The sequence below is a fragment of the Mastigoproctus giganteus genome, chromosome 12 (assembly GCF_048544385.1).
Source record: "Mastigoproctus giganteus isolate SK-2022 chromosome 12, ASM4854438v1, whole genome shotgun sequence".
NCBI classification, from domain to species: Eukaryota; Metazoa; Arthropoda; class Arachnida; order Uropygi; family Thelyphonidae; genus Mastigoproctus; species Mastigoproctus giganteus.
Window position 1 is genome coordinate 142,128,413 of NC_143586.1, and position 18,686 is coordinate 142,147,098.

Sequence of the window (18,686 nt, forward strand, 5' to 3'; positions counted from 1 at the left end):
TCTGATGCCATTTTTAGCTCTTTTGCTAGTGATTCCTGATATTCAGTTTTCATCTGTCTCGTCCTGTCAGTGATTTTGTTACATACACTTATAATACTCATAAAAAGCAGTGTCTCTTGATAGCCTAGCCATCCCACACTTTTTTTCTCCTCAAGCTACTTTATCTAAATTATGTGAATCTCAATATATATATTTTTTTAATATAAAAATAAATGAATAACCTTGTTTATTCTTATTTTATGAAATTAAAATTCCTACAAAGGTCAGATTTTTACATATCAGGGTAAACTGTTGGTTACTTTAAGGGACAGTTTCTGTATAGTGTCATGTACAGTAACCAATAATTTCCATCCAAAAAAGGGCGGTAACTGTAGATAAGTTATATTATTATTTCTTAATATCCTTATTGAAATATAATTATAATTCCAAGTTTAACTTAGTAGAAAAATACAAATAAATTTTATCTCTAAATGAATGTTAATAAAAAAATATATTTATTAACAAGAATATTAACAAATAAAATTATTTAAATTCAGCCCTATTAAATCTAGATGTGATTGAGTTATAACTGTGATGGACTGAAACAATGTTTTATGATGATGATATGAATATAATGAAATCAAATATAATTGATTTATAATCTTAACCACTTGTTAGGAATTGCTGTTACTTATATAATACAAAATAGGGTACTTCCATTTTTTAATAACATTAATCTGAATTTAAAATAGCCTTATATCATAGGTGATAGAAGCTGCAGATTTTGACGGCAGTAACAGAAAAGTTATAGTACAAGATGTACCTCATCCATATGGTTTGACTGTAGAAGGAGGCTATATATACTGGACAGATTGGGAAAAACGTGCAGTTCAAAGAGCAAACAGAGAAACAGGGCAGAATATGGAAACCGTTTGTGGAAATCTTGCTGGCCTTATGGATATCCATGCTATTCAAATAGATGATGTTGGTATGTTTTGCAGTTAGCTTTGTATACTAATAAAAATAATAAGTGTAACAATTAAAATGAATCATTAACAACAAAAAACTTTTTAAACACAAGGTATTTTGGTATATGATGTTATCAAATGTGTTCTTAGTCATTCAGTAGAAGTATGGTAGTACTTATACTGAATGACTAAGAACACATTTGATACACATCTAGAACCTGAACATGGAAGGAAATGAACCACTGTTAATGCTTCAACTGAAACAGTTGTCTCTGAAGTACTCTTTAAAACTGAAATTCTTGCCAGACCATCCTACTTAGCCATCCATTTTTGAGCCATGATGGGAAAATTTGTACAACACCATCAGACTTCCAATTTTCCTTTCAGTATTCATTGCCCAAAAACCAAAGCAAACCCTTCCACCTTGGCATGCTCATATTCTAGCATGACTTTTCCCTTAAGAACTGGATAAAATTTACTCCATTATATGTCTACCTGCAGCTCTGTTTAACACTAATCTGAAATTCTGACTCCTTTCCAATTTATTATTATTATTATTATTATTATTATTATTATTATCATTAGCCATATGGTACAAGGAAGCCTAAGGCTTATGCTGCACCAACAAAAAAATGAAAAAAAAAAAAATTCCAAATTACCCAGAGAGAGAGAGAGAAGTAGAAGGAAATCACCAAGAAAAAGAAGAATGATGATATCCAGCTCAGGACCCTGAGTGTCCCAAGCCCATACTCACCAGATGTACAGGCTGCTTGAAGTTGGAATCATGTGTGGGATCTGCTGCTGCCTTTCCAGATGATACTGTATCCAAGCAGATTCTCCCTAAATGCATCATATACATTGCAGAGCTGTATGCTGTAGAGTTAGCCACGGATCAAATCAGAACTTGCCAATACCAACAGTTTATTTTATATTCCAATTCTTTGAGTATATCCAGTCTCGGATTCAGCAAAAGAAATCATTTAAGACCTCAATTTGTAATTGAACCAGCTGACACGGTTCGATTACAGATAAAGCCTGTGATTGAACTATGGCAGTCTAGTCTACACAGGAATTGTAAAGAGGAAGTTGTTCTTGCTCAGCTATGCTGTGAAGGAGGAACTTTCTCTTTACAGTTCTTTTCAATTTGACACATTCTTTTTTGCTGAGGGCTCATGATCCCCCTGTGTGTGTGTGTGTGAGCCTCTGACACTTTTTTCTCATACACATATTTTAATTGACTGTACAGATTTTAATGACACATTTTACTGCTTTCAACCATCTTACTTAACCTTATATACTCATTCAGATTTTATCTGACAATGACAGTGTGTCAGCTGCTTTTAAATTCTTAACTTATTAATTTATATACATATATATAAAATACTGCATATATTTTTAATCCATATACAGTCTTTTACTTATGCAACCTTCTGACTAGATAATCTTTTTCAAAGGTTACCAGAGCTTATTTTTATCATTTGATAATTTTGTCTTGGCAATAACAGCCTTTGTCACTAATGCACCAATAAAATCATAAACCCAAACATCTGATTTACTGGCCCACTGCATATGTCTATGCAGTCATTCATTGTACTCATCACAATCAGTAGGCCTATCAACACTCCTACTCTCATTTTTGTTTTCCCAGTGCTTTTGTTACACCAAACTGACTGAACATTGCAGACCCATGCCACCCATGTCAACTGGATGCACTGCCTTTGATTTTATGTGCTTCTTACCTAAGAGCATAACCCCCATCCTGTCCTGTTTATCCTTTATGTATACATTGTACTCCCTATATTCAAATTCTGCATCCTGTATATCTGGAGTGACACCACTTCTCTGATATCCTTACAATGTCTTCATTTCTTGATTTATCAGTACTTCAAATTTATTGAATTTATTTACTTACATGTACACCAATGCTAATTAGTGTACATGCGTATACATGCAACTGTTTTTACTCTTGATAATCCTAATACAGCCTATATATTTTCTTGTTCCATGAGGATCCCCAGCAGGCCTAGTACTCCCCAACCTTACTTTCCAGGTGGCTGCTGCATGTTCCACTAGAAGCAGTGCAAGAATCACTTACATCTCTGTCTGTGGTTACTGTTAAACTATTAGTCTGTGTAGCCCCCCAACTAATGGTTTTCTGACCCAGAAAACACTGCCTTGAGAGCATCAACAAATATTCTTGCACCTTTCTATTAAATTTATCCCATACCTATAAAACAGTCTCTCCTGTTAACAAGCAGGACCACATTGAGAAAAATTTCTCAGCCACAGTGTGTCTCTGAAGAAGGGCTTAAAAACTTCCATAAAAAAAAAAATTTTTTGAGTATGAAAAGTTGGCATTACAGGGTACTTCCCATAGTTATATTTCAGTGATTCATGATTTATCATGTTCCTGCATATCTCAACTTGAATCATACTAATTTTTTCCCACTATGTTTTTAGGTTGTGCTGTTGTAACAGAAAGAAGGAAGACACCTGTATCAAATTATATGTGCTGTGTATGGCAGCAGTGCACCTTCAGAGTACCAGGTGAAATTCTGGTCAAAACAATTCAAGTGAGGTAGAGAGTCCACCAAAGATGCTCCACATCCAGGAAGGCCTGTGACAGCGACTACTTCAGAAATGTGTCAAGCTGTGCTAAATGTGTTAAAGGTGTCCCAAATCTCTAGGGAATATTATATATCTGAGGGAACAATAATAACCATCCTCAATGAACATTTGGGGATGACTGAGGCCAGTGCAAGGTGGGTCCCCAGATTTCTGACCCCTGTGCAAAAGCAATTCAGAGTACAGTGTTGTGAGGAGAATTTAGAATTTTATTTACGAAAGGAACCCTAAAACTTTCATCTCCAGAATTGTTACCTGTGATGAAACGTGTTCATCACTGGAATCAAGCAAAAATCAATGCAATGGAAGCACAAGGGTTCTCCTCCACCCAAAAAATTTCGGACACAACTTTCAGCTGGCAAGATTATGACGACCATTTTTTGGGATGCTGAGGGAATTTTGTACATTGACTACTTGGAACACAAACAGACAGTCACTGGGGACTCATATGCATCCCTACTGTACAACCCAAGGGATGTCATAAAGGAAAAATGCTGTGAAAAACTTTCCAGAGGTGTGCTGCATCTTCAGGACAATGAACCAGTGAACAGGTCATATGCTGTCCTGCTGCTTTGAGAGACTGTGACTTTACAGAACTTAGCCATCCACCTTATAGATCAGATCTGACCCCCAGTGACTATTTCCTGTTTCAGCACCCCAAGAAAAATGTATGTGGACGTTGCTTGATGTTGCTTTGCTAGTGATAATGAACTAAATTCTGCTATTTCTGCATTTGGTGAACAGGACAAAGAATTTTATTTGTCTGGTATTTCCTCATTGCCAACAAAATGGAACAAAGTGCATTGCAGTTCAGGAGAGTTACATTGAAAAATAAAAAATAAATAAAAGATTTTTGCCTCTATATCATTTCCTTCATAGGTAGGTAGATAATTTATTGAATGCCCTAATATAACCTGTAATATAAAAGCTGTTAGCATTTTGACTGCTCACTGTTATGACTTCATAGTGCTTTGGCAATAAGCATTTAATAATAAACAATAAACATTTTTAACCATTGGCATTTTCATCCTTTCAGCATTTTGACCTTTTTTTGGCATTTTCATCCTTTCAGCATTTTGACCTTTTTTGGCATTTTCATCCTTTCATTATTTTGGCCATCTTAGCATTTTATTTCAGTCAGAAATTTTATTTGCCACAATTTTCACCCTGTTAATGTTTTGATCTGTTGGCATTTTGATCCTTTTAATGTTCTGAACCATCAACATTTGACATGCTTTGATTTTCAGCATTTTAATTGTCAGTAATTTGAATAAACATGATTTGATCTGGTTTAGATATTTGCCTCATATTTAATATTTGTCTCATTTTGAAACCATCTTCTCTGGAATATCCAGAAATCTCATTATGCAACATTCCTGAGGCACGCCTCCGTAGCCAGGTGGGAAGGAGCAGCAGTGCGTAACACACGCTTCTTGATTAGACCGGGGTTCGAACCCGTCACCACCAAATACGGAGGATGCGGAAAGGTCAAGGAATGACCCCGGAGCAATATAGCCTTAGTTGTTAATGCTCCTAAAAACCAAATAACAAACAAACAATAGCAACATTCCTGGTGGCACTGAAAATGCCTGAACTGTATGTTAAAGCAATTTCTTTAGGGTTTTCCTCAGCTCTCTCTTCCAGAGTTGTTAACCTGCTGCCTCTAGAAGCTTCATATGCACTCCCTACTTTATAACAGTTTTTCATTAGGATAATGAATGCTTTAGTGGAGCATGGACCAGAGCTCTTATTAAGAACTGCTATCATTATTTCAAAGAAATTAAAGAGTGGAGACTAAAAGAAGAGACTGCTTCAACAGGGATGAGGTACACTTAAATAGAAATGGTCCAAGAATATTTGCTGATGTTATCGACGCAGTGTTAGGTGGGTCGGAAAATGGCTAGCTTGGGGGGGGGATACACAGACTAAAAGGTTAGCAGTGGCCGCAGCAGAGGCAAAAGTGATTCTTGCACTGCTTCTATTAGAATGAGCAGCAGCCTAGAAACAAGGTAATGGAGATTTCCAGGACTGCTGGGAGTCGCTGTGGGTTCGATGTGGATTCGATGTTGTTTGTTTTTTAGGAGCATTAGCAACTAAGGCCATATTGCTCCGTGAACATGCGGTGGTCATTCCTGACCTTTCCGCATCCTCCGTATTTGGTGGTGACGGGCTCGAACCCCGGTCTAATCAAGAAGCGTGTGCTACTCACTGCTGCTCCTTCCCACCTGGCTACGGAGGCGCCTCCCGCTGTGGGCTGTGTTAGGGTAACTAAGAGTAGGAACAGGGGCATGTATACTTGCATGTACACCAATGCTAGGAGTATAGTTAATAAATTTGATGAGTCTGAAGTGCTAGTCAAGACATCAAAGGCAGATATTGTTGGGATATCAGAGACATGGTGTCACACAGATATAAGCAGTGCAGAATTGGAATTTGGGGAGTACAATGTGTACAGAAAGGATAGACAGGACAGGAAGGGAGGAGGGGTTATGCTGTTAGTTAAGAGACACATAAAATCTAAGGAAGTGCATCCAATTAATGTTGGTGGACAATGCAATGTTGAGTCTGTTTGGTGTGACATAAGCACTGGGAAAGGAAAAATGAGAGTATGTGCGTTATAGACCTAATGAATCTGATCAGTACAAATTTGTATAATGAGCAATTGTGCAGAGAAATAGAGTGGGCCAGTAAATCAGAATGTCTTATAATGGGGGATTTTAACTTTCCAAATATTGACTGGAACTTGTGGTTTGGTCACTCACACACTAGCAAGACTTTTTGAATTTATTGGATGTCTGTTTTCTACAGCAGCATGTTCAAGAAGCAACCAGAGGGAGTAACATTCTTGATCTGATTATCAGCAGTGATTATTCATGCAATAAGAATTTGCAGATAAAGGAACCACTGGGTGACAGTATTCACAATGTACTGATATGGAAATTACTTAAAGATGTAACTACCATCAAGGCTAAAGGGAAGGGCTTTTTCTTTCGTAAAGGTGACTAAAGGCACCTGGGGTGGACAGGATCTATCCAGTTATATTAAAGATGGCAGCAAAGGAAGTAAGCAAACCCTTATCCATAATTATGAGAGCTTCCTTGGACTCAAGGAAGATCCACATGGACTGGAGGTTGCAAATGAATAACCAATTAACAAAGGGGGGGTTCAAAAAGTGACACAAGTAACTATAGACCTGTTAGTTTAATGGGTGTTCCTTGGGAAAATAATGGAGTTACTGGTTAAAGAAGCATTGCAGGATCATCTAGAAAAGACTGCAGTAATAGTTAAGACACAGCATGGATTTGTGAAGGAGATCTTGTCTGACCTCCCTTTCAAAAAATGAGACTGCTGTACAAATTGGAGAGGTATGGCATTAAGGGTAAGTTGCTACAATAGATAAAGGGATGGTTCAGTGGGAGATGGCAAAGAGTTCTTATCAGTGGACAAGGCTCTTCATGGGAAATGTTATTAGTGGAGTTTTCTAGGGTTCGGTGCTGGGCCCATTGTTATTTTGTGTATTCATGAATGATATTGATGAAGGTATATCAGGATTAATGTGCAAGTTTGCAGATGATACAAAGGTTGGCAGGATTTAACGACAGTAAAGACAGCATTCTGTGCCAACTGGATCTAGATAAGTTGGGCAAATGGGCTGAGAAGTGGCAACTGAAGTTTAACATTGACAAATGCAAAGTACTGCATATGGGTAGCAATAACCCAAGAGAAAAGTACCAACTGTGTGCTACTACACTCAGGGAAGTTGAAAGTTATTATTTGTTATTTGTTTTTTTTTTTTTTTTTTTTTTTGTTTTTTTTTAGGAGCATTAGCAGTGAAGGCCATATTGCTCCGGAGATATGCGGTGGTCATTCCCTGCCCTTTCTGCATCCTCCATATTTGGTGGTCACGGGCTCAAATCCTGGTCAAATCAAGAAGCATGTGCTACGCACTGCTGCTCCTGCCCACCTGGCTACAGAGGCGCCGAAGTGAAAAGTTTAAAAGACCTGGAGGCAATTGTTCAGTCAAATATGAAGTTCGCTGAGTAGTGCAGATGGGCTGCCAGGGCAGGTCATGGAGTCTTGTCAATGATATATAGGAATGTTACTAGCAAGGACATGGAGGTGATTATCCTGTTGTACAAGGCAATGGTCAGGCCACACCTAGAGTGGCATTTGGAACGAATAGAGGGGTGAAATGGGAGGGTTTTTCTTTCTTTTTTTTGCTGATGCTGCATAAGCTTGCTTTCTTGCATCGTATGCCTCTACTAATGCTAGCTAATGGCAAAGAGATTAAAGATAAAATACAATGTAAAATTCTTCTTGTGTAGAAAATTTATTTCGTGAATTTTTTCATCATTAACTATTGTAATCCTAAAAAATATAAATTCATAATGGAAAGTTATTTTATATAACCCTATTACATAAAGGAGAGCTTACATAAGCTCAAGCCGACCGGGCTAGCCGAGTGGGTAAAGTGCCTGCCCGGCAACCCAAAGGTCGCGGGTTCGATTCCCGCCTCGGGCTTGGATCAAAGTACTGCAAAAACCTTGGGAGGTGCAATATGGCCACAGAAGCCGATGCGCCAACAACTACCAAATCAAAAAAAAAAAAAAAAAAAAAAAAAAAACATAAGCTCAATATTTCCTATGTTCTATTAATATTTTAGAAATAAACAAGGAGTTACCTTTTATTCAGTCAGTAGGATTTCTTCTTTACCAACTCTCCTTATGTGAATAAATTATGAAATGATACATTAAAACCAGATTACATTATTTAAAACTCATAATGTGTTCCTCACTGTTGACACAAGGGCAGTCCAATACTCCAGGGTCACAGTGGTGAATCCCATCCCGACCACAGAAATATCAAAACCCCCATGCAACCTTTAATGAAGGAAGACATTTTTTCATAAACACGAATTCGAAATACGAAAGAAATACTATTCATTGTTTTGTCGTACTTTTATCACATTTTAATAGTATTTCTTTCTGAAATATGTTAAGGACTTTAGCCTCAGGCTGCAAGAGATTTAGACTACGTACAAGTTAGTGCAAACGCATCATATTAGTATGCAGCTAAACTCTGAATTAGCACAAAATTGCAAAGGCGGCATCGTTTTAAGTTATATCTCATATTGTGAATACCTTCACAATGAGTTGCCGTGATATTGCACTACTTCAAATAAGTAACGCTTCACCAAAGGAGAAGACTGTTGTTATTTATTCTCAGCGGATACCACCACCCAGATGGCACCGTTTCAGGGCTATTTGTATGTATGTATGTGAATATCTACTCGATTATCCACTTGTCCCTATTAGACTTAGAAAAGCAAAAAGTAGAGGGAAAGTTATAGTAGGAGGGGAAGAGGAAACGAAACGATTCAGAAGAATGAAAGGGACAGTAACTCCTTCAACTCACACCACTCAAAAACTCATAAATTCCTCGAATAGGCAACGCTTCTCCAGTAGAGAAGACTGTTGTTACCTATTCTCGGAAACTCCGTGATTATCTGGTTCCCCTGGCAACCGTTTCAAGACTATTGGTCTATCATCAGTGGGCGGGCAGGTACCCAGGTAATCGTTTCAGGGCTATTTGGCTCTTCTTTGGTGCGTTGGTAGGTATCTTAGTGATGCAATGATGATAAAACTGTTATGAAGTATAATTCCACAATATGAGAGATGCCTGATGGTGTATAATATAAATTAAGACTGAAATGTGTTAAGGGCTTTAGCCTCAGGCTGCAAGAGATTTAGACAACGTACAAGTTAGTGCAACCCATAATATTAGTATGCAGCTGAACTCTGAATTAGCACAAATATGCAAAGACGGCATCATTTAAGTTATATCTCATATTGTGAATACCTTCACAACGAGTTGACGTGATATTGCACTAAACTGTTATGAAGTATTGTTAAAGTTATGAAGAACTGTTACGAAGAAGGGCCAAAAATATATAGCTCTATTCATCAGGGCATTGAGCATTTTTATCAAAATACAGAAAAGTAATGCTGTGAAGTTCACACAATGCAGATTTGCTTTATTGTTAATAAATGTTTTAACTACCAGAATTTTTCTAACTATAAGAAGTCTTAAATGCATAATTGTTAAGTTGGAATTTTGATATGTCATGTAATCAATAAACTCTAAACTAATTCTATTATGACAGGTGTAAATAAGTGTGGAGACAACAACGGTGAATGCAGTCATCTCTGTCTCAGAAATCCTCAGAGCTATTCTTGTGCCTGCCCAACTGGGCAACGTCTTCAAGAAGATGGGCATACTTGTGATGAAGGTATGACATTCATTTTCTATCGGATTTTTGTATCTGCATATAGCATTATTTTCACATTGCAACAATTCACTCATCCGTCAGTCCCTCATAATTCTTGTTTGTTCTTAACTTGAATCCACTGTAATTTTTTAACATTTAGGGTTGAATGAGTCAAGTAATGTAGCTCCAAACAATCGGTCCTGAAAAATTTTCCCCTTGATATTCTTACACTTATTTCATGTGAGATGGCCTATTTTCTTATATCCATATTCTAACACGTTTTCATTCAAAGTAATTCAGTGCAATGCTATTTTCACACAGATAGTGTGTGTGTTAATAACTTGGCACTGAACTCTCTCTCTTTCTCTCCCTCTCTCGGTCAGTGTGACTGCATATATTTGATGAATACTGGAATAAATTCCACCTAGTTTTTATGGAGGTGAAATATTTATCTGAAGTTAAAGAAGGTTGTTATTTTTTGGTTTTTAGGAGCATTAGCAACTAAGGCCATATTGCTCCAGTGATATGCAGTGGTCATTCCCGGACCTTTTCTGCATCCTCTGTATTTGGTGGTTATGGGCTTGAACCCTGGTCTAATCAAGAAGCGTGTGCTACACACTGCTACTCCTGCCCACCTGGCTATGGAGGCGCCAGTTAAAGAAGGCTTAGAAATAGGCTAATAAAGTAAATGAAAGTGACATGGGTTACAACTGTTTTTTTTTTTTTTTTAGAGCTCTGCATTCAGATACACATGATGTATGCAGAAAGAAAAGTTGTTGTTGTTATTTGGTTTTTAGGAGCATTAGCAACTAAGGCCATATTGCTCCAGGGATATGCTGTGGTCATTCCCTGACCTTTCTGCATTCTCTGTATTTGGTGGGCACGGGCTCGAACCCCGGTCTAATCAAGAAGCGTGTGCTATGCACTACTGCTCCTGCCCACCTGGCTATGGAGGTGCCAGAAAGAAAAGCACATACAAAAAGTCACTGTCACTTAATATAGGAAGACCAGTATTCTACCCACAGGTAACATGATGTATAAAAAGGAGTAAAAAAGTTAGAACACTACACTGCATGGATTCTAAATTTAAATAATTTATTGAACAACAGAACAACTCTTAAGAAATAGGGTGGTAAGATTACCATATATTATGGCCCAAGTTTCCTTCAGCAGCAGATTTTTGGGGTTACAGGCCAGATAAAAACTGCACTATATGTATTTACCTTCAGAAAACAACTTGATGATGGCAATGATTACAGAAGAAGGAGAAAGACTGATTGGTCTGTATTGTACATCTGTAAAGCTGAATACCCTCAACAGTTACTGTTTCTTGCATTGGAGAGTCTGTGATCACCTTTGCAGCCTCAAGAAAAAGCTGCGTTATGTTGATCAGCTCTAGTTTGTCTGTTTTCACCTGATGTCAGTAGAAGTAACTTTGGACATGGGAGGGAGAAGGGATGGATACCAAGGTTGTGGTGTCTGCGTAGTAGGGGTATGAGGTATCTCTTAGGACAGCATCTGAGTTCAGGGAGGAGGGCAATCCATAAGGGAGTGGAAGTTAATCGGATTGGATACAATTGAAAATATGGTAAGTGCACTGGGTAGTCATACCACCAACTTCCCCCCCATCCCAAATTGAACCTGCAGATTTCCCCAGAATGTTTAGTTATGCAGATGCCCAGTTGATAGTATGATTACCTGATGTTGCATTTACCATGCTGGCAGTCCACTTGCTCTCATATTCTGGAAAAGCTTATGGTTGCCTATAAAATGTACCTTTCTGTTGTACTGTTTAGCTAATTTTATGATGGATTCCCCCACTTCTGGGTAATAAGGGAAAGTAAAAATGGGGGTTATCATAGTTATCCTAGCAATGGAGAAGTGCCTAACTGTTGTATGCATTTCTTGATGATGTGATTAGCGAATTCAGGTATAATTGTTGAGGCAGAGAATGTTTCTGACGGTTCAAATTCAAGGCCCTCAAGGTCAGACTCCTATCTAAACCAGCTAGACTGATGCTGGGGAGGGATTGATTTGAAAATAAATCCAGAATGGAATCAGCATCAGTGTGTTTCCTGTAAACCCTAGTATGGAAAGAGGTGACGAGTATGTTAAGGAAAGTAAGGTGTCATTTTATTGTAGTTCCACAGTAAAAGAAATGTCAGTGTATAGTGTTAATATGGAGTAGGAATACGTCCACATTATCCCTGCCATGGTTCCAGATTAAGAGCACATTGTTAAAAAATCTGTCCCATAACTTGGGCATGTATGTGAAGAAGTAAATGGCAGTTTGTTCAAGGTCCACCACCATGAAGACTTCAGCAAATGAGGGTAAAATGTTGTAATCGATGCTGAGGTCCTTGGTTTAGAAGAAAAACTCTCCCTTGAAACTGGAATTAAGCTGCCTGCTCTGAGGTTTATCATGCCCAAGATGTTATCTTTGGAAAAAGAGTGTAGGGAGGTGTGCGTGCACGTACACATGCACCAAGACAGGTAGTAGTAGTAGTGGCATGTGATGCAAGAAAGCAAGTGTATGAGCTTATGCAGCATCAGCCAAAAAAATCACACCATTCCCTCCAAATGCCTGTCCAGTTCCTCCTTAAATTTATTTAACCTATCAACTTCAACGACAGATGGAAGTTTGTTCCAGCAATTAACCACCTGCTGGCTAAAGGCAAATTTCCGCACATCTATTCCACATCTGTCTTTTCTTAATTTGAATTTATGCCCCCTTAGGTTCGTAATCTGAACAAGTGGAAGAATCCCATCAGAATTCAGTGTGCTCAACCCATTCAATTATACGCCTCAATCAGATCACCATGCAGGTGCCTAGTCTCTAGCTACTGCAATTTGCAGAATTTAAGCCTCTCTTGGTAAGTGGATCCCTTCATTCCCCTCACCAATCTTGTTGCCCTTCTCTGTACACGCTCAAGCAAATCTACATCCTTCCTAAAATGAGGACTCCAGATCTGTACGCAGTACTCAAGGCATGGCCTGACCATTGCCTTTTACCGAGGGGCAATCACCTTCTTTTACCTGCCAGCAAAATTCCTATATATCATTGACAAAACCCCATGACCTGCCCTGGCAGCATGTCTGCATTACTCAGAAAACTTCATATCTGCCTGCACAATTACTCCCGGGTCTTTTTCATTTTCTACCCTTCAGTGTAGTACTACAGTTGGTACGTTTCTCTGGGGTTACTTCTACCCATATGCAGTACTTTGCATTTTTCAATGTTAAACTTCAGTTGACACTTCTCAGGCCATCTGCCCAAATTTTCTAGATCCTGTTGCAGTAGCACACTGCCATTACTGTCATTAACAACCCTGCCAACCTTTGTATCATCTGCAAACTTCGACATTAAGCCTGATATACCTTCATCAATATCATTGATAAATATACAAAACAACAGAGGACCCAACACCGAACCCTGTGGAATTCCACTAATAACATTAGTCCACGAAGAGCAGCACCCATTGATTACCACCCTCTGTCTTCTCCCACTTAACCATCCTTTTATCCATTGTAGCAACTTACCCTTAATACCATTCTGCTCCAATTTGTACAATAGTCTTCCATGCACAACAGTGTCAAAAGCTTTCCTGAAATCCAAATATATGATATCAAAATTATTTTTTGCATCCAGTTCCTTTGTAACCACATCATAATATCCTATCAGATTTGTCAGACAAGACTTTCCCTTAACAAACCCATGCTGTGTCTGAATTATTGCTGCAGTCTTGTCTAGATGATCCTGCAATGCATCTTTAACCAGTGACTCCATTATTTTACCCGGAACAGAAGTTAAACTAACTGGTCTGTAATTACTCGTGTCACCCTTCGATCCCCCTTTGTGAATTGGGGATACATTTGCACATCTCCAATCCATGGGAACCTCCCCTGAGTCCAAGGATGCTCTCATAATTATGGCTAAGGGTTTGCTTAGTTGCTTTGCCGCCTCCTTTAATATAACTGGATAGATCCCATCCACCCCAGGCGCCTCCGTAGCCAGGTGGGAAGGAGCAGCAGTGTGTAGCACACGCTTCTTGATTAGACCGGGGTTCGAGCCCGTCACCACCAAATACGGACGATGCAGAAAGGTTATGAAATGACCACCGCATATTCCCGGAGCAATATGGCATTAGTTGCTAATGCCCCTAAAAACCAAATAACAACAAATAACAATAACCCATCCACCCCAGGTGCTTTTCTTATGTTTAACTTCAACAATTTCTTCTCCACTTTGCTTTCAGTTATTACAAAATCATTAAGTATCCTGCTACAATTTGATAACCTTCTGCCATTTTCAAACCTTAATAATTCCTCATGTGTGAATGTAGATGCAAAATACTGACTCAATTTGTTTGCTGTCTGAGCAGTATCATCAATAGTCGAACCATCGATATCAAGTGGAATTATCAGATTCATCCCCTTCCTTTTAGAGTTTATATAAGTAAAGAAATCCTTGCTGTTTTTCTTAGCATCTTTTGCCAAGGATTTCTCGTGATCTGCCTTCACCTGCCTAACCTCCTTTGTGACCTGATTACAGACTAGCTTATATCTGCCATAGGCTTTGAGTCGCTTGATAATTTATATGCATCCCATGCATTTTTCTTCTCTGTCACGAGTCTCATTAGTTCATTAGATAATCATTTAGGCCTAAACCTTGAACAATATTTCTTAATAGGTATAAGGTATGTTCGTGTCAGACGGCACCTGGGATTTCTCCCATCTCCGCGTGTGTTTCACTGTATCGAGGACAGTACACTGTCAAGCCAGAGACTTGAAAGTGTGTGGGTCGTGTCTGTGCAGTGTGATATGTTGTGCCCATTGTTTATCTGGCTTATTGGCCGCCAGGCCCCTAGTGGGGCCCGACGTTGCCCATACCCTGCCACGTGGAGGCTAGCCGGGTGTATCCAGTATCACAACAATTTGCTCTGGCAGGTCCTGCCACCTAGTTTCCTGGGATTTCAGTGGCTAGGGCCTATTAAAAAAAAAAAAAAAAAAAAGTTTATGCATTTGACATTAATGCTTAATGGGATTGCTGTTTGGAAATCGCTGGTTAGGGTTGAACACTAAAGAGATGTGTTAAAGGCCAAATAGGTCGGGCAAAATTTTGATGTTATTAAATTTAGACATGTAATGCTAGATAAAAGCTGATAGTGTTAGATATCTTAGAGATTTGCACAAAACCGGTAGAACATTGGTTATAATTTGGCGGCATTGTTAAGGGGTGTACTCGGTCGATTTAGTGAGAGAGAGAGAGGGGGGGAAATTGAAGGCTGGGGAGGAAACAGATAGAAGAATAGGGACGGATAGAGTAGGCATCCCCAAAGAGGTCAGTGGAGACGAGCCCCACCAGGCGAAATATGGGGGGTAGGCAGGGAGGAGAGGAGACAGAGATCCGTTCCTCCATTCCCTGCCTGGGGATGGGGTTTTAAAGGGAACCAGGTTAGAGTACCCAGTTCGGATCGCCAATGGCGTGTTGGCAGCAAAGCCGCAGAGTCTTCGTCGGTGTCATGTCCAAGGAGTGTCGAATCCGGTATGAAGGTCCAGCTGCCCATCCCGCTCTGGGGGTGGGATATGTTAGCTGGCAGTGGGGAACCTATCAGGTGGGGGGGGAGACACACACATTTACTTCATTCGTAATGTGCATTCTCACTCTACTTGCATTCTTTTTTTTTTTTTATTATTATTTATTTATTTTTTTTTTTATACTTTTTTCTTATTTTATATATATTTATTTTTTTATACTTTTTTCTTATTTTATATATATATATATTTTTTATATATATTTATTTTATATATATATATATATATTTTTATTTATTTATTATTTATTTTTTTTTTCACTCAACTCATTCATCTTTTTCTCACACACCAGGAGGGGATGCAATGATGGGTAGCGTAAATTTAAATATTAATTAAAACTAGGGTTAGTGTGTACTTAACTTAGCATTTGTGGTTTGTGTTCTTTTCTCTCACGCTTACACTTTTATTCATTCTTCTAGCTCTCATCTCATTTATTCGACTCTTTCTTTCTGCACTGCACTCTCTGGGCACCGCAACTTACTGTTATTCTTCAGTTGTGGTGCAGGCCTAGCTGCAAGGTTTTTTTTTTTTTTTTTTTTTTGCAGGCCATTGGAGAATGCAGTGATAGTGTTTATATGGTTTGTAAATGTTTGTTGGTACAGTATATATAAAGTAATGTAAGTTATTTTTAACTTTGTATTCTTTTGGCCAATTACATTTGCTCTTCTGCTCATTCCCATTCACTTTCTCTGCATGCATTCCCATCCCCCTCCCCTACACTGGTTTGGGGCCCCAGGTTCCTACACATGGCATGGTAGTCATGGGGAGTTTTGTTATGTCAGGTTTCTGTCAGGGTGCAGAATACTGCTATCCTAACAGTTTTTAAGTCATCATCTGGGCGTGGTGGGAAACTTGGGCAATTTTACTATTGATTATTGTTTAATTCACCTGAGAGGGCATAAATTCAAATTGAGGAAAGACAGATGTAGGATAGATGTGCGGAAATTTGCCTTTAGCCAGCGGGTGGTTGGTGGGTGGAACAGACTTCCATCCCTTGTCGTGGAAGTTGATAGCCTAAATAAGTTTAAGGCTCAGCTGGACGGGTATTTCGAACGAACAGAGGGGTGAAGTGGAAGTGGTTATTTTTATTTATTTATGTTACTTTTTTTTTTTTTTTGTTGGCTGATGCTGCATAAGCTTGCTTTCTTGCATCAAATGCCTCTACTAATGCTAATGCTAATGCTAATGCTGGGGGGCTGAATTGCCATTCTTTGCATTGCTCTGCGCATTTCAAAAACTTTCTGTGTGAAAGATGTAAAAGCTTTATAATTTTGCTCTTCTATGATGAAGAGATGTTCTTCTCCCCTGGGAAGGGGACCAATCTGTGCTATTAGCTCTGTTCTGAGGATGTCATATATTATACATTCATAGAGAATGTGTGCCCAGTCTTCACTTTCGCCACAGGTGCAGTTTGGGTCATCGGTCAGGCCTAAGGAGGTTAGTTTCGCCTTTAGGGAGCCGTGCCCTGTCAATATAAATGTTGTAAAAAGTCCAGGGGCATACCACTTAGGTGGCTTTGGGCTAACCATTGACACCAGTGGCAGAAACCGTTTGGTGACCAGACCTCTGGTTTCCTGCTCCCACTTTGTTTGCCATAGCTCGTGGAGCTTTGTGGCTATTCTTTTTCTTTCATCATTGAAGGTATTGGTTGTATCAAGGGCTATCCCCAGAAATTCTGTGGGTATGCTCTTTTTAAATCTATAATATAAGCCTCTTTTGGCTACTTCCAGGTAAAGTGGGAGAGTTCCAGCCAGCAACTGTAGTGCAGGTGTGCTTACTGTGCGACATGCTCTGGTAATAGTGAGTAGTATTGTCCTTTGTATCGATTCTAATTTATTCCTATTTCTTACTATGGCCGAGCGTATGAACCACGCACCAGCTCCATAGGTGATAACAGGTAGGAACATTGCACGGTATATGATTGCCAAGGTCTTTCTTTTGAGTCCCCAGTCTGCTCGACTAATCCTGGCAATCATACCTGCATAATTTCGCACTTTCTTCGCCAAGTAGATCAAATGGGGGTAAAAAGTTAATTTTGAATCAAAGACCACTCCAAGATATTTTAGTTCTGTTACCATTTTTATAGTGATTGTGTTAATTTTGATTTGTGGACGTCTTCTTATGTCCAAATTACCTTTTAGAAGTATTTGTTTGGTTTTTTCAGGCGATATTTTGAGCATGTGCATTTGTGCCCACTCCTGCAGCTGCAAGAGAGCGGCATTTGATCTTTGCCCTACAACCACTCGTGAGTTGCCTTTTACAAGGAAAATCATGTCATCTGCAAAGGCCAGGCTTTCCACGGGGCCCAGATCCAAGGCCAGAAATTCATCCAGAACAATGTTCCAAAAGAAAGGGCCAAGGATTGATCCCTGCGGGCAGCCTTTATTCACAGGGCGTGTCAATTCCTGGAACCTTGTGCGTACTGAGACACTTCTGTCTGTAAGGTAGCTGTTTATTACCTTATAGAGGTTTTGTGGGGCATTTGCCTGGCGAAGTCTCCTAAGGACACTAGGCCACCACAGTGAGTCAAATGCCCCAGCAAAGTCAATGGAGATTGCCAGCATATATTTCTCCTCTGTGTTTTTAACTGTTGTCAGTAGGTGGTGCATGGCATCCTCCGTAGAATTGCCCTGCTTAAAACCATACTGATTGTTGGAATGCAAGCCTGCTTCTGTGTAATATTGAGCTAATCTGCTGTATATTAATCTTTTGTATATTTTCCCTAGTACAGGGAGTAGGGCTATTGGTCTATATGATTTGGGATCAGTAGGGAGTTTTTCAGGGTTTTTCAGGATTAACCTTAACACAGTTTGTTTCCATATTTTTGGGAATATACCTTCTGTCATACAGTTATTATATAGTGCTATTAATTTATCTGGTGCTATTTCTGCTAATTTTTTGATAATCTCAACCTCTAAGAGGTCAAAACCTGGGCATTTATTGTTTTTGGTTTTAGATAGTGCTATTTCTAAGTCTTGATAGTGAACAGAGGTTCAATATTGGCATTGTCATATTCAGTATTTTCTTTTATAATGTCGAGCTGGTTGGGGGAATGATTTCCAGTTTCAGTCTGAATGATACTGTCTAGGATGTTATTTACAGAATCCACCCAACACAGGGTTGGGGTTCCATCTGGTTTGACAGTAGTTTCTAAGACATCTCCTCTTACCTATTTCTTACCTATTTCATACCTATTTCTTAATAGGTATGAAACTTTTAGTAGCATCCACGATTAATTCCTTGAATGCTTC

General features: G+C 39.0%; 1 protein-coding gene across 1 annotated transcript in view; it reads left to right on the top strand.

The window, feature by feature from the left end:
- Window positions 1-18,686, top strand: part of Lrp4 (LDL receptor related protein 4) — a 904,868-nt gene that overhangs the window by 736,293 nt on the left and 149,889 nt on the right. Inside the window, exons 24-25 of the mRNA XM_090386734.1 lie at window positions 745-967; window positions 9,736-9,861. Coding sequence (XP_090242860.1) covers window positions 745-967; window positions 9,736-9,861 — 349 coding nt within the window. The remainder of the gene's footprint in view (window positions 1-744; window positions 968-9,735; window positions 9,862-18,686) is intronic.